Source organism: Oxyura jamaicensis, chromosome 17 (genome assembly GCF_011077185.1).
Source record: "Oxyura jamaicensis isolate SHBP4307 breed ruddy duck chromosome 17, BPBGC_Ojam_1.0, whole genome shotgun sequence".
Lineage (NCBI taxonomy): Eukaryota > Metazoa > Chordata > Aves > Anseriformes > Anatidae > Oxyura > Oxyura jamaicensis.
The window spans coordinates 4939459-4962279 of NC_048909.1; the positions used below are offsets into that span (position 1 = coordinate 4939459).

At 37.3% G+C, this 22821-nt stretch overlaps 1 protein-coding gene across 3 annotated transcripts in view; it reads right to left on the bottom strand.

Moving 5' to 3' along the window:
* Positions 1–22821, bottom strand: part of CDK5RAP2 (CDK5 regulatory subunit associated protein 2) — a 79459-nt gene that overhangs the window by 11589 nt on the left and 45049 nt on the right. For 2 of the 3 annotated variants that reach the window (XM_035342011.1, XM_035342014.1), the window contains 11 exons: positions 20984–21449; positions 17572–17839; positions 16052–16168; positions 13224–13824; positions 11034–11266; positions 9423–9471; positions 8429–8616; positions 7168–7293; positions 2744–2860; positions 1138–1327; positions 801–922 (listed from right to left, as the gene is read on the bottom strand). In XM_035342011.1, coding sequence (XP_035197902.1) covers positions 801–922; positions 1138–1327; positions 2744–2860; positions 7168–7293; positions 8429–8616; positions 9423–9471; positions 11034–11266; positions 13224–13824; positions 16052–16168; positions 17572–17839; positions 20984–21449 — 2477 coding nt within the window. The remainder of the gene's footprint in view (positions 1–800; positions 923–1137; positions 1328–2743; positions 2861–7167; positions 7294–8428; positions 8617–9422; positions 9472–11033; positions 11267–13223; positions 13825–16051; positions 16169–17571; positions 17840–20983; positions 21450–22821) is intronic. The other variant, XM_035342013.1, reaches the window with a different exon arrangement.

Genomic DNA, 22821 nt, shown 5'->3' on the forward strand with positions numbered 1-22821 from the left:
TCTAATTACATTACTAGTTCTGCAGGAAGGTTGCTTCTATCCCTGAGCCAGCCTTGGCTTAAAGCCCTGCGCCAACAGGGCTGCTCTGCTGCAGCAAGGCATGAAATACAGCGGTGGCAGGGCATATTACTGAAGGTAGAAAGAAGAAAATAATCAACTTTTACAAGAACTTTAAACAGAAAATTAACTGGATCCTGTATGCAGTACTGAGCAGCACTCCACTTTTTTACCTACCCATGCCACCAGCTGCTTGGTGCTCCAACTTCCTTAAAAGCACTAGAAAGAACTCATCTAAGTCTCATTCCTTCCCCTCACCTTCCATGACAGACAAGTGGGCAGGAAATTATTGAATGTCTTATTCAGAAAGCAGTTCCAGCACTTCTCTCAAGCCCCAGGGAGAAGTCACTACCCTCATATTCAGGCAAGAGAAAGTACAAGCTACCTGAATAAGAACTACCTGTGGGGAAGGAGCAGCATGTTTTCAGATGAAAACTAAATATTCAACAACCCCACCAAGTTTATTCAGCCTGAGCAACTGTACTTTTAGTATTTGGGCTTAGCTTTACTAAAAAGGTAAAGGGAATTTGGGTGTGCCTCGTCGGAACATAATCCAGCATCTCAACCTCACGGTTATATTTCCAAGTAAAAAGCAGCATTTTATCATCCAGCTATTGCTTCTGCTTTGCACAGCAGACCCAAGCAGAAACAAAGAAATAGTGACCCAGCTACACTCTCCTTTGACAAGATCTTACTCAGAGGGAAGGGATGCATGGGCCAAGACATCTCTTGTGCATTTATACCTGTCCTCTTCATTTTTGCTTCTTCCAGCTTTTCATAAACCTTGATCTCAGTTCGCAGAGACTGCAGTAACTTCTCATTCTCAGAGAGCTGACGCTGCTTCACATTCATTTCTGTTTGCAACCTGTTAAGTTCCAATAAAATGCTAAGTTAACAGTTGAATTTTTATCCTTTATTTCAAAATCTAGAATCCACTCCCCCCTCCCCCGCCATTCTTCCCTTGCCTTTGGAATACATCTATGCACTTCATTAGTGTTAATGGCTATGGCTAAACACATGCATGTCACACTGACAATTTTCTTCCCTAAAAGGATGTCTAAATGTGGAAAGAATCAATACCTGTTTAATTCATTACGACTGCTGTAAATTTCACATGTCAGATATTTGGTTTCATCCTCCTTTTTGCCAATTTGTTTTTTCAACCTTTCATTTTCTTTCTTGATGCATTCATAATCCTCATGAAGATGCTCAATGATTGCATTCTTTTTAGAAAGAGATTCTCTTAACTTTTCATTTTCCTTTTGTTTATCTGAAACAAGAAGAAACACGAGTTATTTGTAATGCCCACAACCCACTAAAGTGATGCTCTTTAACAAAATCAGCTTTTTTAGAGACTGTCAGAAAATAACAGCTGCTCTTCTGAGTTTTAGGATTTCAGTATTTCAATTTTCTATTGATTTTTGCTAGATGCATTTTCTGTAACAGTGCAACACTTAACTCCCAAGATTCACAAAGGGTTCCATAAAAGAGCTCAATAAACTGCGTATGGCTTCATACGCCAAATGCCCCCGCTACCTGGACCTGGTCAAAAGGATGACGTTCCAAAACTAGCGGCAGCAGTTTCCCAAAGAAGGCTGTGAACTTTGCTAATCCTCACAAAATAATAAATAAATTTGACTTCTTTTTTGGAAGAAAAGAAGTCAGTAGGACTGCTCCAGGGAGCAGAATCCATGTTCCTCTTTGTCCCATAGAAATCCCTCTGTTCTCTCCTTCCCAGCCAACTGTATGACAGCAGTCCTTTCCTTGGCACAAGCAGTTCCCTGTGACAAAGAATTGTTGGTAGGGGCAACTGAGCATATTGGAACAGCTGCAACCAGAGAGGTTTATAAGGACCCTAATTTTTTTGTGACCCTACATTCAGTATTAGAAAAGGAAGAGGCACCCTTGGCAAAGAAACAGCAGAGCAGAGTCATTCCAACTCGCAGCTGTTAGAAAATCATTTCCTCATCTTCTGTGAAAGGCTATGAAAATGGTAATCCCCATGTGCTGTTGAAAAGGTGCATCCTCAGCCTTTCACTACTAAAGGGCTAAGCTCAGACTAGACAGAAAGCACCTGAGAAGAAAACAAGCAGGAAGTACCTATGAGGCTTTTTTTCTCTAGTGCCTCCAGGAATAAAAGGAAAAGAACTCACAAACTCCAGAGACACTGACATTATTTTAAAACTCAAGGTTGACAATGTGTTATTCACTGTGGTTCTTATAAAATAAAAAGAAACTGATATTATCAGATCATATTGTCAGACGTGGAAACAAACAAAAGCAGTAATACATTGACAAAAAGCAGATTGTAAACAAAAAAAAATAAGCAACAAGAGGTATTAAAAGAGAGGGCTTTGGAATGGAGGAATAAAGAAAAAAAAGGATTAAGAAAATGGTAATAAAAGGCAAAGGGAAGAAAAAGAATGTGTAAAAAGAAAGGAATGTAAAAAGAACGGAGAAATGAAAGCACACATCAAATGGAAAATGCTACGAATAAACAGAAAGAAGGAACATTACTGCTACTCCTTTATCATGTTAACTTCAGTATGAATGCTTATGGTTGAGCACAGAATTTCAGGAGTGGGAAGAACGGAGAAGTCAATGTAATGGACTGTAAATACTTTATTGTTTTCTGATTTGGAATGAGTTATAGTCTACTCCTGTAAAGCACAGTTTTGCATTTTACCTCTGGATCCTTTTGCTAGCATTGCATTCAAAACTTGATTTTGCTTCCTCAGGAAATGTACTTCAGAAGTCAGAGAATTATCCTGCTCTGAGCCACGGCTGAAAATGTTTGCAGAACCTATAAATATATACATAAAAGATGATTTATGAGTCATCTCTAGGTCATTAAACTTTCCAGACAAGAACAATTTAAAAAATCACAGAAAAAACATATGTTAACGGAAGTATTTAACCCCTCTGTATTTTGAAGGTTATCCTTACAGACTGAAAGGCAGTTCAGGTTAACGCCAAGTAACCCAAAGCCCTGCGTCACAAGTACCTCCCATTGCTGGACAATAATTACCAAAATTGCAAAATTATCCCTGGAAGTCTTTAACTATCAGACGACAATGCAACAGGACAAAACACAGGAGCATGTTGTGACATGGCTATTCTTTTAAAATAAAGCAAACTGTACCAAGGTTCACCCATGTTTCCTTATTGCTCGGTTCATACTCTGTTGTATTCAATGAAATTACTGCAGAGGACTGCAAGATTTTACAAATTAATTACCAGTGGGTAACGATGAAAGTAACAAGCCCATTTATACATGTGGTACTATGCCAGTTGAGAGCATAGGGCTGGCGTCACCATCTTTGCCTCTGATTACAACCTAAGAACCTATCACAGGGATGAAGGCTTGTACTTTAATTCCAGCTAATTTAAAATTACACAACTGAGCCAGTGTTGATCGACCTAGGGCTTCCATCAATAACCTCTGGGATTAAAAGGCACCTCCAGAGTGTGACTTCTCTCCAGTGCCTCGAAGAGGAATGCTTGGATTTAATGCCTGACTTTTAGAAACTTCAGGCTGATGTACTGTACTACTCAGGCTGATGTACTGCTACTACTCTGAGTACCTCGTTGCACTATTCATATGAATATAAGTGCTAAATCATGTATCCAATCAGTCCAATTCCAGCCTAGGCAATCCTCATTACGTACTGTATTTACACTGCTTACCCCCCAGCGGCGTGTACAGCGCATCCTGAGAACTACCATATTCCACTTGCAAGGCAACTGCCTCTGAAACGCGAGTCAAGTAATTGCTATTGCCCTTTCTAACCTATTTATAGTCAGTAAAACACTTCAGGACCCACTGGAATTAACATTACCCTTACAAGTGTTTTTCAGCTGATTGGTTATCCCAGTATCTCCAATGCTTTAGTGCCTGAGATAACTGCATGAGTGTCAACTATTTGGTTAATAGAGAAATAACCAGCTGGCAAAAAAATTAGCTGAATGTGTGAGGAGGATGCCTTTCAGCTCTGGCAGTTCAATTCAATTTGATGTGCTGCACTTCCTCTGAATAATTTCATTTTATTGTAATCCCAATTGAAGCTTTTACCAACTACCTAACTGGGATGTAGTGTGCCATGATATGCACCTCTTGTCGTTACTGAAAGACTCAAAGGCTCTAGAAGTCTGGCACTAATGGCATTTTACTATCTATATGTTAAAGAGTTGAGGTAGCTATGTGAACTCAAAAGGCTTTTTCCTTTCAGATTTTAACAAAGCAATTCAACTTGAAGTGGCAAGGCTTGATGGTCTCATCTTGATTCTAATTTAATTTATTGCCCATCACCCAGCTTTATCCTATTTGAAAAGTTATGCTATCACAATCCTACTGAAAGGCTTTAGAATATAACTATTAGTTATCTTACATAATAAGGGATAATGTAGAGCCAGTGGTAATAAGGCCACAATCCTGCAATTTGACCCACTACTGAGACTACTACTTCTGTGCAGAGCCCTGCTGACATCAATTACGCTCTCCATAGATGCAAAGGTCCATCCAGTGAAGCAGTAAAGTGAAACATCAGGGCCTACAATTGTGAAACACTTGAGTTTTCATTATGTTACGTGCTGAAAAAGGGAGCGCTAAGGAAGCGTACCTCGGAGGTTTCAAAGGAAGCACTGACGGAAAGGCAGGCACTACAGAAAATCACAGCACGGAGGAAGGAAGTAAATACTCACTCCCAAACAAAGCAAAACAAAGGCAAACTAAAGCAGAAGTTTGAGGAAATACATTAGTTACTTATGGGTTAAAAAAAAAAGCAATCAGCCTCCCCCTTTTAATGTTAACTGATGTTAATAACATTTGAAACATAGGAAATTCAAAATTAAACCTTTGATTTTATTTTGATGCCTCACATTTGAAATGATTGAAGCAATTATTTCAGATCTACTTGCACTGCAAATCTCAGCTCTATAGTAATGATGTAGCCATTACCAGCTCTTGTGTCGTTTATAGAATACTAGAAGCCCAGATGCATTTAAATACTTAGAAAACCTACTTAATAAAAATAGCATGACAAAAATAGTGGCTAGGTGTGTGTATATACATACATATAATATTTATCAGATAGACAAGAGTAATTCAATGTATTGACTGTCTTCGAACCAACAACTCAATATCAAATGAATTTAACAGGCTCTCATCAACAATTAAGTACTTTATACCTTATTTGTCCTCTTTAAAGGAAAACAGATTAAGGGTAATAAGTTAAAAGTTAAAAAACTGTTTTGAATGATTATGCCCCAAAGCTAAAATCTCCTTGAACTTCACTTAGGAACTTCTTTTTACACTGAAAGTCAATAATATATATATATATATATATATAAATACAAAAATAAGTAACATCACTACTAGAGAAGAGAACGCACATATCTGATACCATGAAAGAGATCTTCAAAACTGAGAGAAACAGAAAGTGCTGAAAGAACACAGTAACAGACAGGAATTGTTGTTGTAACACGTACTTGTTTTTTCCTTCCTTTTTGATTTTTTTCCTCCATGCATTGGTAGATGCACTAAGGCAACAAGAAGACAGATGGAAGGCATAAGACAGTTTATAAAGAAAATATACTTTCCCTGCATTAATGGATGCCCTTGCCAGAATCTTTATGAAGCTGTAAAAGAGCTGGAAGTGTTTCAGTGTGGTTATTTCTAGAGAACAGTATGCCTTTCCAGCAGTGTAAATACTTCATGAATGAAATGGATGCTTTTTTATACACCTTTCCATCAGTGTAAATTATTCCTGAAAGCAAACTGCCATTTGTAGGTAGTATCCATTTAAACAACAACAGAAATGGATCAGGGGTATGATGTAAAACATAATGAATCTAATGTCAATATTAGTGAAACTGAGTAAGAGGAAAGCATATATGTATTTATTGCCTGCTTCCACTCTGAGTAATATTGCATATTAATCAACTCTCCTATGGGGGAAACGTGGGAAGGAGAACACAGAGAGAGCGAAGTGTGGGAAAGTATGCCTGGTGCTGTGGGCATGAAAAGGTGCAACAAAACCATCCTTACTGAGAGCCTGGCTACCTATTCATGGGAGTTCCAAATGTACCACAGAGCTCAGCTTTCAAAGACCCTGAACATTAACAACAGCGAGCAGTGACTCCGAATTTGCATGCCTATTTTTAGTATTTTCATCCACTGCTTTATATTAGAGCTTGGAATGAAAACCAACTCTATGTTAACATTTGCATCAGTTTGTCAGATAATTCTCATTAAAAACGCTCGATGTCATTTTGTGTAGAACATATTTATCACACCAAGCAATTCATATGACAGAACACCATGGACTAGGCTCTGTGCTCTACTGCAGCTATTTCATCCCTGTATTTAACAAATTCTGGCTTTAAAGCAGTCAGAGAAACCCAGAGAAGTCATGTTCACAGAGGTGTACAGATCATCCTGTATGTAGAGACTAGGGGTAGGACAGCATTCCTACTTTGTACCAATAGCAGCAACGCAATTTGGAGCAAGTCACCTCCTCTATTCATTCCGGGCCCAGACCCAACTGAAATTATGTTGATAAAATTGGCTTTCTCACCTGCAACTGCCCCTGGCTGGACATGGCAGAGAATTAAAAGAGGGTGACAACCTAACTTCCAAATCCATTATAACAATAATGATATCCTAAAGGCAAAAGAAAACAGGCTGGTTGCTGATAACCGAACTAGAAGGCCTTTCAATTTTCTGGATGAAATTCAACCACAGTATCATCAAATGGCATAAAACTACCTGGTAGCACTGCAGTCCTGTTCTCTTAGCAATATGTGCAATTATAGGTTTGCAGCTTTGAGGTAGACCTGTATCCACAGAGGATTTGTGCATCTCTACTGGACACACTTCTAGCAGTGGAGTCAAGGAAGAGGCACAGGCTAAGTGTATTTGGAAGCATGGAAAAGCTGTGCCTGCTGATGAAGCTCAAGACACAGCAATATTCAGAGAAAGGCATATCATTTTCCAACTGTAAAGGGGTGGGATTTACTCAAAAAAGAACACAGAACATTTACTACAGCATTTACTCCCTCAGGCTTTAAGCAGGACAGGTGGATTTAATTTATCAGAAAAAAAAATCTTACCTTGATCTAGTTCTTTGTCCGTTACTTGTCTCTCAAGCTGTTTCCTCAGTCTCTCGTTGTTTTTTATGGAGTACTCTAAACGTTGTCTCAGGATTCGAATTTCTTGAAGATGCTCTATTAATAACTCTGAATAAACCAAGAGACCACTTCTTATTTAGAGCAAGTGATTGTATTCCTTTCCGCTGTGTACTCCTGTCAGACCCCATGTGTGTTAATGCTACAAAATGACTCTGAACTGTTCAAAATGTTAGACACTAAATATCTGGCTCCATAACAGGTTTTTGTTTTTTTTTTTCCATATATGGCCCAAACCACACATTCACAAATTTTAATGTAAACAATGGTCCAGTTTTAAGGCTTTTTAAGCATCATCTTCCTACAAAACTGTAGCAGATCACAATTTTGTCTAGCTGAAACATTGCCTAGACTTGGGAAGGAATCCTACGTTCTGCAATACAGCTTCAGTTCAGACTCAGCACAGCAATATTACACATTTTTCCTTATAACAATAGGAAGCTTACCAGAGTACCTCAGATATAAATTTGACTTTGGCTTACACAATGCATACCTTAATAAATAAATCTGTTCTATCAAGTTTCATTACCGTACCTGTTCCTTCTCGCTTTGCCATTCTACAATTTTTCTTCCATTGGCTGTAAGTTTCAGCTTTACTCAGGAACTTATCTGCTCAAACTGTCACTATCTTATTTGTCAGTTTATCCGTGTCATACACTCCTGGTTTACTCTGCAATATTTTTCTCCTGAACAGTACACGCTATCTCAGCTATTAAATTTTCATCACTGCCTATAACAAACTACCGCAAGCATTGCTTGTGCTTAGTGAAACTATCCAGGTCAAACATGACACCGCTTATTAATTATGCAGCACTTACAATTCTCAAGGAAACACAACACTGGCTTTTATAAAATTAGAAAACCTCTCTTTTTCAATGCAATAATCTCTTGACAATTGTCTATTTTCCCTCATAACTTGTCTATTTAAAGACCGTCTAGAGTACTGTAAAAGATGATAGTCTAAAACAACAAAGACAAAATATCATAGTTAATTTTGTTTCAAACAGGAGGTAGTTCAAATCGCTGTCATCTCTGTATGCCTTATTACTGAAATTGCAATGATTATGCAAGATACTGGGAAGCTGAAGCAGACAAACATTCTTCATTATTTCTTAATTAGTTCCCTCGTGTCTTATTTATCACATTTTCCCAATATCTAGTGAATCTTCATTGGGAAAAAAATTACCTGGGGGAAACTTATTTGGCAGAAGCGCCAGTGTGCCACACTGTCCTTCTCCTAGGTCGTGTCTGTGCTCTGGTGATCCAAGAGATGACTTTTCTGACAAATCAAAGTCAGACAAGCTATGAAGAGCAGATGGTACAGGTGATTCATCCTTAAGTTGCTGGTACATTGTGGTGTTCTTCTCATTCTCCCTTTTGAACAAAACAAAATGTTTTAAATTACAAAAAATATTTTACTTTTTCAGAAGCATGAACTGAGAACACGGTGTCCTGTGTACAGGACTCTGGTTAGGCAAGTGACTTTATGCGACCAAATATGATAAAGAACTATGCATCAGTGGTATGTACCAAGTCTGAAATTCAAACCTCGCTACGTCAGCAGGAATAAGAAATAAACATTAAGCCTAGTGTTCACGTTCCAGTGCTAGCTGAGGTCCACTTTGCGTGAAGGGAACCTCAGATTGCCTTCAACAGGCAGCTGAGGATTTCTCTAGCACAAAAGAATCCCAGGCTGGCATAAAACCAACATTAGCAGCATAACGACATGGGCTCTCTTCACCTTCACCCCTATGCTGCTCTCTTCACCGTGAGGGTGTTTTGAGAGTTCAACACCACTGTACTCCGGTGATCCTGAGCCAGCCCCAAGGTCACGCAAACAGAAGAACTACCCTTCCTAGCAGCTGCAATTAGGATTATATCTAAATGCACACCTTGGTGTATTCAGCACAAGAATGAACTTTTTACGTTTGTTCATGAAAGGAAAAAGCTTGGTAGCATGATGTCTCACCTCAGTATCTCAGCCCTTTGCTGAGAAGTAGCAAAAAAAAGTCCAAGTTTGTTTTCTGTGAATATTCTATTAACAGAATGGATATTAATGAAACAGGCAACATAAAGTGTTCACCAAGAAGTAAGACAGTTGAAGTTGGACTACAAAATATAGAGCACCCTTACCAATTTATCAAATAACATATTTAGATAACATGGAGCTACACTCTTACCTTTGAGCTAATTCATAAAGTATAGTAACTTCGGCACCTACTGACTCTTCTGCAAAGCAAAAACATCTGATTAAAAACAGATACTGAGAATAACACATCTTTCCCCTCCATCTTAAACTATTTATATATAGAATGGTAAATTAATGAGAATTTACAGAAGCCAACAGACACTCAACACATTGTGCATTAATGTCAAATACTGTACGTGAGCAAAACTATTTATGGCACGGCAAGAAAGCAAAACTTTCATTGGGGTTCAAAAAATGTCTAAGGAAGGACAATGCAACATATGTGCCAGGTTTTACAGCCTTAGTGCTTTAGTTAGCACACAGAGGTGAAAAGTTGTGCTATACTGCAAATGGTTTGGGGTGCACGTCACTGCTACTGCATTAAAAAATACAAAAGAACAATTCCATCTCACTTGGATTTTTTCCATCTGGAGCCAGGCTAACCAGTTGTCCTCAAACAGGCATGTACAGGACTGTTCCTGCAATATTCTCAGTGGCACAGTGTCAGCATAAGCACAACTCAGTGCTAGGGACCTGGACTCAGACACTCATTTGAATTAGGAAATAAGAGTTGTGTGGTGTCACCTTGGCTCCCCATACTGCACAATTTTTGTGCAATTAAGCAGAAGTGGCAGGCAAGAGTTGCACAGCTGAAATTTCTGGGGAATGAACTGAAGGTCAGGATGGAAATGCAGAGACAGACGGTTGTTTATGCTTCTTCTTTACAGTCAATTCTTAGTAAGCTGAATGTTCTTTATCGCCCTACAAACATCATTTTATTTTAATGTGTGATTCAATGCAACACCATTGTGTTAGATATATTGAATTGTCTCAGTTGTCAGTGACTTTTCATAGTATATAGGATACCATCTGTTGGCTTGATGCCTTTTTTTTTTTTTTTAAAGACATTTAATCTTTATTCACAACACAGTCTTCCTATTTGTAATGCAAAGAATCTCTGTAGCCACTGAAATCATTGAAGACACTCCATCTTTTATTACACTGCTATGACACGCTAGCTGTAATACCTTTTTCTCATATACAGCTTCCTTCTATGAACAATCAGAAACAGGAAAGTGCTGCCACTTTCTTTAAAGAAAGGCAGAATACAGATCATTCTATGGCTAGGACCTGAATGTTTCAGAGCAAAATGATCTTCTAGAACCAATTTCAGGAAGATGTAGGGGTCAGGGTCCTTAGTTTAGGCCACTTCAAGTGTTTGGCTAAAGATGCCAGTTTTGCAGCTGAGATCTGTGGAAGCACTGCCAGCTGCTGGGAGAGAAACAGCCACACTTGTGATGTTAGGGCTAAAATAAAACTTTTATTAAACCATAACCACTATGTTTTGAACAGTTGAAATAAGCATGTGTATAAACAATTCAAAATGGAAGGTGCCAATATGGAGGGCAACTACCAAATTAAAATCCAGTCTTTTTGGAGGATTTAAATTTTATATTCCAAGGCAGTCCTCCGTATAAAACATTTCAAAGTAACCATGAGGAAGTAAGGGTTTTATTTGCACACACACACACAAACAAAAAGTCTACACATTTTGAGAATACTACCATGCCTCAAACAATAAGCACAAAACACTGCTACTCACCATACAGGAATTTCCTTTCTAGCTTCTCAAACAATAGAACGCTTTGATTCAGCTGCTCACGGAAGCCTTCAGCAACATAATAATCTACATCACTGGCTTGAAGCAGCTCCTCAAAAGCTTTAATAAGGCTCGTCAGATGTTGATGGTAAGTGACACAACCACCGCGGATCTCTTTAATTTGTTGGTGTTGAAAGGAAAGCTCTTGAGCTTGCGAATGAACTAATGAATCATATCTGAGAAAATGAAATTATCTTTGAAAGCAATTTTCTGACCATAAATAACATTTAAATATAAATAAAAAGTGAATTAAACTTATATTTCTAAGCTATAATTTTATGTGACTCAATTTTCTTTTAAAATGCTTTTACAGCCACAATGACAAATATATTGTCTCTAACTGCTGAGTTTTGTATTTATGGGCATAACTTGGGGGTTATTATCCTTCATTTAACTGCTTCATTTGTAAGATGCGCAGAAACTAAAATGATGAACTTGTTTGTGTGCCTGGAAGTAACCTGGATGGCATGCAAAGGTGCCAAAGCAAAGCAAATAAGACTGAATACATGAAGTTTTTTAAATTACACTTACTTTTTCCTGTTTTTTTAAATTCAGTATAGAAGATCAAATGGAGCTGTCCCTTCTGAAACTTTATATAGTGGCTGCCAGGAGCACAATATTGGACTTTCTGAGCTCATGGTTTCATCTAGTCTGACAAATCCTACATATCTCCAAAGGCTTATTGCCAGAGATGTGATCATGACAACTACTGCAGTGTCCAAACTCTTCTCCACAAGCTAGGGTATAAATTTCAATTCAGATCAATTGAATTTATTCTGCACTTGTGATTATAGACATCCCCTTTATAATGCAATTGTCTGTATCACACATCTCTTTACAGATTCATACATTAGTGGAAGGTGTGAAAAGGAGAAGATCTGAACAAGTGCACGGAGTCAAACAAAAGAGTACATAAAATGTATGGTGGTGTGGGTTGTTATGCAATTTTTATTGTCATTTGTATAGGAAAAGATATGTAACCCATTTTTAGGTCTGTCACTTGTGAGTCATGTTGTTGTCCTAGACAGTGGCCATAAAAACCTCACAGCGATCCACGCCACCTCATTGCTTAATTTACAGTCAGATCTCCCTTTGTAATATGACAGAGTTGTATTTTCAAGGTATGTAAATTTATATGCACTAGGTAGCAGGACTGTATTTTATGACAGTAATATTAAGAGATATACAATTGTCTGTGTTGCTGGTTGCTCAACATGTCCAAACATTTCTACTCAAGCATTCTGAAGAAAACCAATAGGATGAATCCCTTTCTTTGTTATACCTTCCTGCCATTCTACTGGCCCTTAGGCAAATAACAATACTAAAGTCAGGGGGAAAAAAAAAAAAAAAAAAAAAAAAAAAAAAGTTTTGTCTTATGAAACCACATTTTATGTCTGTGATTTGTACACATGCTATCAGAAATGCTGCCCCCAGTCTTCCCATATGAAAAACAGGACTGATACTTTCCAGCCTCCCATAAATGATCTTCTAGCTTAGATGTTTATGCCATAAAGTTTCATTTATTAATTTCAATATATATCTATTTTCACATCCTTCAAAGGAGGCACTACAGCACACAACTGTAAAATAAATTATAGATGGTCTCAAATTCTTATTTTACACATAAAGTGTGGTCACACTAACAGAAGGGCTACCATAAATCTGTTAGCCAACTCCCCACAGAAATGTTCATAGCTTAAATGGGATGTTCCATTTTCTTATATTTGTCACCTGAAAAAAAAAAGGAAAAGCTGCAATACTGCAAATATTTGATTAGCGTGGTCATCCCAACCCATGGAGTAACCTAAGGGTATTTGACTTTGCTCGGAGAGGACATCTTGCAGCTAAGAGTTGTTGTGGGCCTGAGGTGTGTGGAGAAACACAGAAGTCTGGCACAGTACAGAGGATGTTATGAGCTTATCAGGAATAGTTCTGTACTAGGAGAAATTATATTTTGTACTTCAAAGCTTCTCTTAACTAAATGTTTCAGTTGCTTTATGTTAATGTTAGTGAAATTTATCCTTTACTGTTACACATTCGTCCATGAATAAAATTACCTTCATATTGCCTTTCTATAGTATTTGGCAGTGCTGTTTACAAAAAGGAACATGAAGCAATAACAACTTTACTCACTTGGATGGCAATGCTTCTCTCAGTTTGTTTTGAAGACAATACACTTCATCAAGATGAATATCTGCAACTTGCTCTTTTTCAAGGCCTTCCTCATTTGCTGAGAGTAGTTCCCTAAGGTTTTGTGCTGTCCATGCATCAGGTACTTTTGAAGACTGTGAATTCCTATTTTCTGCGTGGATCTCGTAACCCATAGGTTGATGTAAACTAGAAAATGGTTTGATTTCTTGCATAGCTGTATCTTGCCCTTGCATAACATGCCCTTCCACAGGCAAGGCTGTGTCACTCAAAAATATGTTGGAAATACCACTCAATACAAGCTGGTCAGAGGTCTGTAAATGAAACACGAACATTTTGTACTTTTCGAGCTCAGACTTCATATTCTTAATTCTTTGTTTCAATTCTTCTTTGTCATCTAGGACTTCACAGTCATCAAGTGCATCTGTACTTGTTACACTCAATTTAAGAGAACGCAGGCACTTGGAACCTGAATTTGCAGTGGCTGAGTCAATGTCCTCATGTTCCATTGAATAAAACTCTTCATTTATCTCTTTTAATGAAGGCTGGATATTCACATTGCTAATGTTATGATGATTTTCCATTTCTGAAAAACAGGAGGCTTGCGTGTGAATATTAATATTTATTTATCTGACATTCTGTTCTTAACAGCACTAGAATGAATTCATTTACTTCTATAATAACAGAATAAAAATGCAGAATAATTATGAACTGTACTATACTTGTTTTAGACCTTTCACCTCTTTCTGTGATTTGCCCATTAACTCAATCTGAACATCAAACACTTCAAACCCCTTATAAGCTTTCAAACAAGCAATATTCAAAATAAATCTGCTTTCTTTTCTGAAAAGATTGAAAATTACTTTTGCTATATTCAGTTCTGAATCAGAGACATTGACGAAGCCCCATCCTTTCCAGCCACAAAAAAAATGATAACCTTGCATGTAAGGCACCAAGATTTAAAAGTAGACTCTGTGACCTTATATGGCTCTTCCTAAAACTTCTAATTAAATATTCTTTTTCTTCTCACTTCAAAATCTATATAAAACCAATTGGAGCATAAAGTCAATGGAATTTTAAAAAGATTATCAACAAAATAGTAAAATTTGAAAAAGGGTCTTTAATAACTTACTTTTAAAATGTGTTCTAAAAATCTATACAAATGTTCAGTGTTAAAGGTTTTACTGGCATTCCTTTGGTATGCACAGCACATCTCTTGGTTGACTTTGCCACTCCTAAGTAATACAATCAACCCAGATTCAGACCAATAAAAGCTACGTATTCCTACATATACTCTATGTTAATAGCTCTATGTATGTCGAGGGCTGAAAGTATCTAAGAAAATGGTATTTTCTGGTTACCAGTAAATTAAATTCTCGCCTTCTATTAGTACTGCAAAAGATCACAGCTACTTAGAAACTCCCTTTTGGGAGTCATGCATTGATCTTGCAGACGTCTTAATACTTTCAAATCCCCTTGGTTTCTATGAAGAATTTGAATGCCCAGGTTCAAGCTCTAAATCAGTCCAAAATCTGACTCAGAGCAGTATGTCTGAGGGGACAGCTGTATATGAAATTTCAAGACAAGCACAAGGACAAGACAAATCAAAACAAATATAGCCTAAAAGGAAGAAAAAAATGAAGCTGCAATACCGGAATATCAACATATTCGAAAATAAGGCTGGATGATGTTCTCTGCGATACACAGATTGCTGCACACCATTATTTATGTCATTCCAAGGGTGACAGAATCACAGGACAGAAATGTTTCTCAGAAAACACTTATGTATGAATGCAAGAAGACACAGGGAATAAGAGAGTGTGACATTAAGTTCATTAGCTTCTCTTCCTCCTTCTCTACCTGAAAGGCATAATCCCTTGACTTTGTAGCTGGTTGCTGCAGTAACACTGATGTCAAAGAAGGTTGTGGACTGAGATGGAAAAAGGCTCAGATACTAGATGAACTCTTAAACTCTGTAATCCTGGTTTCATGCAAATGTTCCAGACAACAAAAGCAGGAAATAAAAATAGATATTAGGGAAGAAATGTTTATGATTAGAATATGCGTTACAGATTTTAATGAGACATTGTCCTTTAATTAAAGAAGAACTAATAAGCTCTCTGTGCATATATATGTCCATACACACAAAGGGCACATGCAGGGCATGATCCTGCAAACTAACTAACTGGCCTCAATGACACCACTTTTACAGGAAAATTAATGATGCGACCAAAATTGGCCATATCCTCTGTATTCTGTAAACAACAGGTTAACTGGGTTATTCAGGCCCTCCCGTAACTGACTAAGGGGTTATGGAGAAACACCTAATATACAGTACTAGGACTATTTCCATTTTCATTAAATGATTCCATTAGGTTTCAGCCTAGTTGAATGCTTTCAAATAACTCAGATAAGCAAAATTCTGTCATTCAACTGATTCATTGCAATAGTTCTTAACTAGATGCAGAAGCATAAAGTAACAAACATATTTAATACAGAGAAGTGTTCAGAAGTGAGGACATTAGCAGTAGAGATCAGGGTTAGGCACGCAACTCATTATTTTTACTGGTAACCAGACTCATAAATCCCTATGACCCTTCTGAAAGTATAACCCTTAAAAGACTAACTGGGATTCTTACAGCAGTTAATCCATACCAGCTAAATAAGCAAGATTTAAAACTGACATATAGCAGCAAAGGAGACAATTGCCCGCAGTAAATTACAATTTTACACAACTTAGAAGACATTAGAGTTTTAAATTTTCTTTTTATACATATATATACACACACACACACACAATTTAAATGCTCTACCTTGACAGTTTTGCTGATTTTTGTACAGCAGATATTCACTGTTGACCCCTGTATCCAATTCACCGTCTTGCAAGTCAACCTGGGCCCCACTATCATCCAGTTTGATCAATGAGGTGACTGAAGAATAGCAGGGGAGGGGAAACAGAAGGCAGTATGTGAATGGAAAAAAAAATCAAGTGGAGATAGTTAAAAACAAATTTTAAAAAAATCACAACCCACACACAAACCTGATTCTCTGACAATTTAGAACAGGAAAATCATTTAAGGAGCAACTATTGAGAATGTAATACAAACATTACTGGTGGTATGAAATGGTGTTTTTACCTTTCCAAAAATACTAGAACTACAAGGATGTGAATAGCATCCTACCAAAAAATGAAGACAAACATTTGCAAGTCCCCTTTGTAATATAACAGCTAATCATTTTTAGTGTATTTTAAAATGTTTCATGTTAAACTTAGAGAAAAGGCTAAATAGTTCATCCAATATTATAACTGATTATAAACTTCTGCAAACTTCCATTGCATTAAGTATCAGAATTACTGTCTATAGTACAAGTGTTATCCACTGCAGGGTAAAGAAACCAGTATGAAAAGGAAATCTCAGGTCTTTAGTGCTAACTGATTCAGGTAATTTCAGGATACAATTCAAAAGCACTTTCCCTCTCAGAATTCCCCATGGATTTTGCACCTACCAAAACTAACTGCTACAGTCCAATCAACTTCAGTATGTACCATTGCTTCATGCCGTATCTTTCTCACACCATGATAATGTTATCGTTAACAGCAAATCCTCTGTAACTTCTGCTTTTGACAGTGGCTCACTTGCTGCTCGATTTAATCTTACTTCTTATACTTAAACCTTCTCTGTCCCTCATCTGTCTTTTACATCTCTATCCGGTTTTTAATCTTACGGCTAAATGTATTTTTTAACCACTCCAAATCTTTATATAATATCCATTGTTCTCTGCCTTACAAATTTGTCATACGTTGCTGATCCAGATACTTTGTCAACAAGTAAATTTAAATTAACCCAGCTGCACTGGAAACAGACACAGATGACTTGACTGATCAGTGGAATATTGGAAAATCTTGTTTATGCAGCATAAACAAATAGGGTATTTTTATACTCTCCCATCTCCGTTACTGCTTCCATTAGGCTTGGAATCCTATAAAGGAAATTTTTCATTTACCTGAACATTGACGTATGTGTGTGCACGTGTGGGCACCTTCCCAAACTGTCATTTATTATATACATTATGCCATGCATACAAGGGACTTTCTACTCCATACAAAGCTGTTATAAATTCTAGCAGCAAAAATACATTTAACTAAAAGAAAAAAAGAGTGTTTTCTATAGTCATCTATATATAATTTGCCTACCCAATAAATATTAAGAATAAGCAGCATTGTATTTATGTAACAGTGATCTGTTTTTACTTTCTACAAGAAAAGAATACACTATTTCAAGCAGCATTACAAGTTATTATGTCTGGTCTTTAAATGCAATTGTTTATCTACCTCTCACTAATGTGCTTTCCTCTGCAGGCTCTTCTTCAAGGTTTTCAGTTACCGATTCGCTCAATAGTAACTCTCCATTTGTTTGTGCTTGGAATTGTTTGTTTTGTACTTCAGATGCTTTCAGATCTTCATAAGGTAGCCTGGTATGATGCTGTAGTTGTGAATCTGATTTCCGCTCACGAAGTTTCAAAGGCACATTTCCTAGTGGTCTGGATGATCTTAGGAGTACAGGCAGTCGGGACTTCTTGGGCAGGAAAGCAGAATCAGACTGAAAAAGGTATTGAATAAAATGAGAGGCTGGCAGTCGGGAATGTAGCAGTCACGTAAAGGAAGTATAAGCTAGTATTCCAGGAAAAATAAAGATTCAGTCAACTGTCACATCAAATAGTAAGATTGCAATACCCTTGCAACGTCAAAACATACATTCAGTGAGCCGATCCCACTGGTTCAATTTTCTGAGTGAGTGCTGCTTATGCATCCACAACCACACGGTGAGTGGCTTCCAGTCCATGAAGCAAGGCAGTAAAACCACCATCAGCTACGCAAAGGATTTAAATCAGTAGGTGTATTAGTTAACCTTGAATTTTTATAGGCACTAGGAAAATAGTTTATTACCCAAACTGACTTTTCTAACTACTTCCCACTCTCATGAGTTGTATCATATCTCACAGCCCAGGAAATGTTCCCCTTAAATCGTTTTTTCTAATACAAAAAAAAAAAAAAAAAGGATCTTTCTAATTTTTCCTAAATTTCTGAACATACTTCCTTTCTTCCTCTCTCTCCATCCAATAGGAACTACTTCAAACCAGCCCTCTGATACCTTTGAGCAAATGAACATAGCTTTGCATCAGCTGCAGAGGAAATTTGCTTTACCATAGAGAAATTCTTTATGAACAAAAATAGTTCATTACCAGTACAATCTATGCATTGCTCCTGCAGGATTCCCATCTCCTACTGTAACAAACATTACATCACTGGTGTTGGGAGAAGCTAAGTTTATTACTGGAAATCACTCTGTTAGCCCCTCACCTCTTGAAGACTCCACAAAAAATAAATGTGTCCATGTTTAAACCACAGAGCATAACGTAGTGCTATCTCCAAAATGATAAAAACATGCAATACACTGATGAGAGTTATAGAATGCTGTGTAATAATAATAAAAATCAATAATGGCATGTTCAAATAGATTTAGTTTATTTCTTTTGCCGTTCATTTGCTTCACCAGTTTGTAAGTCCTGTAATTTCTTTTACCATCCAATGTATTCTGAAATACCTTTTCACATTCATTTCTTAGCAATTATAGTCTTTATACAATTTAAAATAATAAAAAGCAAGTTCCATTTTCCTAACAACATACTCAATTCGTTTTGTACATACATGAATATAATATCATTTGGAAGCTGAAAAATAAATCCAGTTGGGATGAACTTCCTGCTAGTTTTACTAAAATGCACTAATAAAGTTGAACAATTTCCACCTGTCTCGGGGCTGTTGTATATAGGCACGTATCACCCAGATTACTTAAGGTCCAGTTCAACAGGCTATATGAAATTATTTATAAAAACCATTCAGAAATACCAGATACACTGGATTAGATCAAACAGGAAAACTTTTACGCTGCACTAAGGTGACAACTTATAAATTAGAGAGGCATCTGGAACATGATGAACCAAAACACTATACTGAAACTTAATGAAAATAGGAACTTTGAAAAAAGAGATTTCAGTGACCAGAACTGCAGAAAGAACTCTTGGTATTCCCTGTGGAGGGCAGACAGGCCTCTGCTTGCCTTCAGAGAGATTGTCCTTCGTTCCTGAGAGGTGAGACCAGCAAATCAAAGACATCACTCATGCTTTTAAGCAAGTCATCACAAGCAGATCTTCATTAATAGGCCAGGTAGGATCTCAAAACCCATCCCCTACTATCCATCTTTATTCTTCCTCATTTCCACCTACCCTCATCTCTTCATGTGCTCCTGAAGCCAGCTGCCCTGGATAGCACAGAGCAAACAGATCCACTCCTTTCTGCATCAAAAGGGCCTGGTCAGATTAACCAAGGCATCCTAAAGACATAGGCACAGCTATCACAGCAATCTCCCTGCCAAACACAACTGACCCAATACCTTAAGAATGCTACCAATAGCCGAAGAACATTTCCACTATCATTGTCCATCTTTCCCAAACACTTTTTTTTTTGTTAAAGATAGAAAATTTACCCCCAATAGGGCAAGCTTACAAGAAGGTAACTGAATCTCTGCTAGCAAGTGACAATGCCCTGATACAGACTGATTACATGTCAGCTGATTGGTGAAGCAAGACTTTGCTTTTGTGAGTTACTTGGATTTATTTTTCATGTGTACCATAACCTATTCCTTAGATTGGCAAGAATTCCCTAGGGTGTTTTCCAGGGAAAACCATGCATGCCAAAATCTTCTCCTTAAAATCCCACATGGAGATGTTTAGTCCAGTACAGATAACATCTCATGGTTTAACAGCACCTTCCTTTAATGAAATGAAGGGAATAAGAACAAGCTGGAATACAAATCACTAGCTCTCAGAAATCTCTTGATCACTAAAGTCATGGAAACCATTCCTGCAGTAGGAGCTAAAACACTCTCTATTAGAAGCGCACAAAGTCAAAAGCAAGATCTTCCTTTGTCTCCCCTGCTGGATCTAAGATCTTCAAAGAGTTTTCAACTTAGCTTCTGTTAACTGCTACTGAAACAATACACATGAACTCTTTAGTAGACACTATTGTTCCACCTCTTTGTTTAGGATCAGAGGCTGCCTGCCTACAAAAGGCTTGAAAACTGAACTGGCAAAAGCAAATTAAGTAAATCTGTATTCACAAAGCAGATTCTGTGCACTTAGTTTCCAAACCAAATATGAAGAACTGCCCCCACAGTTTTATAGAGTGCTACTGGTCATACTTCTATAAGAGCAAGACACAATGCTAAGATAAAACCACAGAATTAAGATTTGAGATTGCTGAAATCTACCATTAAGTCTTCACCAGCAAGCTCCAAGACATTATGGACATCTTCAATTTTCTAGACCTCATTTGCCTCTTAGTTGTGCACTTGATGAGCATCTGAGCAGAGATATAAGGCTGTACAGAATCAGGCCACTATGCTATAAACTTTCTCTCTTTCCAAATAGCTAATAATATTCACTAGTATCTAGTCCCAGTGAGGAATGAAACTCAATTAATTAATGGTCTAAGGCATACTGAAGTGCATGATGAAAAGATTCAAATATTAAGAACAATTATCTTAAATATATTTGGCATATATCTCTTTTCCTAATTTTAAAAATTACACAAAAGCAAGATTAAATATTAGAAATGAAACACACTTTTCTCTTTTGTACATCTATCCCCTCAGTACTAAAAAGAGAATCTTAAATAAACTTACTTCATTTGTTCTCCTTGAAAAAAAAAATCTTTCATGCTGCTCGCCCTTCTTAAACACATTTTCCTGCTGATGTTCTCTTTCTGCATTTAATCTTGAATATTTTGTTTTTTCTTCTGAGGCTCCTTTTTTGCCTTCATGTTTCAATCTCATGACATTACCCTCTAAAGTCATTGTTTGTGTAGCTGCATCTTTCAATTCCACTTTCAGCAACTCAATATCCTTATTAATCTGTGGCGTTGCATCTGGATAAAGCTTCTCTTTCCCATCAAAAGTTGATTTCAATTCTACTTGCTGCTTTAAGAATTTATTGACCTGCTTGAAATGTTTGAGTTCAGCTCTTAGTTGAATAATCATTTGCCTAAGATCTTTTTCATCCTTTTTCTCTATATCTTCACTTGAACATTCTTGCTCAGTTGTGTTCAGATGATCTAACAGTTCATTTACAATTTTCATTTGTTCTTGTCTGCTATACTCAGGAAGGAGGAAAGAAAAGGCATGAATTTTATTTTTATTTAAGCAAACAAGAACACCTTCTAAGAAACACTTTTGCAGTGTCTTGACATACTTGAGATTCCCAGGAGACTCTTTTATTCACTAATGAATTACTCACTAATGAACAGAGGTTTTGAAACATTTTCACAGCATGAGTTGTAACACAAATTATCTCATCAATGTTTTTCCCGAATTCATGACCATATATGCTCTATCACCCCTTTCCTCATCCACGAACAGTTAGCAAACCTCTGCTAACTAAATCACTTGCTTACATAACAGTAATACAGGAAACAGGAATGGGTTTTCAAACGATTTTACTCTGATTGAAATACCTTAAAAATAAAATTCCCACCAAAACACAGGAGACTCTAGACGTTGAGTTTTGCTGTCCCTTCACGTATTTCTAATGTAACATAGAAGTTGGAAACTGAGAAAGCAGCCAAAAGCCTGCAAAAACAGCTCACTACAGACCAACAAACTGCCTCACAGACAACCAGGGGTCCATCAACAACTGTTTAGAAAGCAATGTTTTAAGTGAAACTGAAGCCAAATAAGAGGCACTTAAGGCATAAGCAAGTCCTCAAATTCTACAAATGATTTCATGTGCCCAATAAAGAGCAGTTTGTGCCACTAAACATATAAACCAGCATTTAAAACAACTGTATTTATACAGTTAGCATTTGAAGTTGTAGAAACTAACTAGGCTTTTTATGTCTTTGTCTGGCATCTAATGTCATTAGTGAGAATTGTTACCCACAGCACAGGCTCATCACTAGTCAGTCAGGACATTTATACTTGAATATCAAAAAGATTACACACTAAAATGCTAAGGATGATGGTGCTGGAATCACTCATTAGCAGACTTTTAAGTAATGTTAACAAATAAAACAATGTTATCTGCTCATCTCCTAAGAGCAATATCCCCTCATTCGTCATTAACTAGTGCTTTGGCAACTAAGTCCATTTATGCCTCCTGAAGAGTTTTAGATAGTAATGTAAAAACACAAAATTGCTTGAGTAAAGTCAACTGCAGTGCATCCTGAACCCAGAACAGGATTTGACTCGTGTAACTCCACAGAACATTCTGCTACCAGCACTGCTGAGCCCTCTGTATGTGGAAGGTCATTCTCATTGCTCTTCAGAAAGCACTGTGCTGTGGTTAGCTGAAGGAATGACACTGACGGGCACTGGAAAAAGCCCCCTCATACGGCATGTCAGCATGGAACATGGAAAGAACAAAAAGAAAAATGAGAGTGATCTCCAGCAAAGCTGTAATTCAGTTTTCAACCAGGAGATTACGTGGTTTAAATGCATAAAATTGGGGGGGGGGGGGGGGGGGGGGG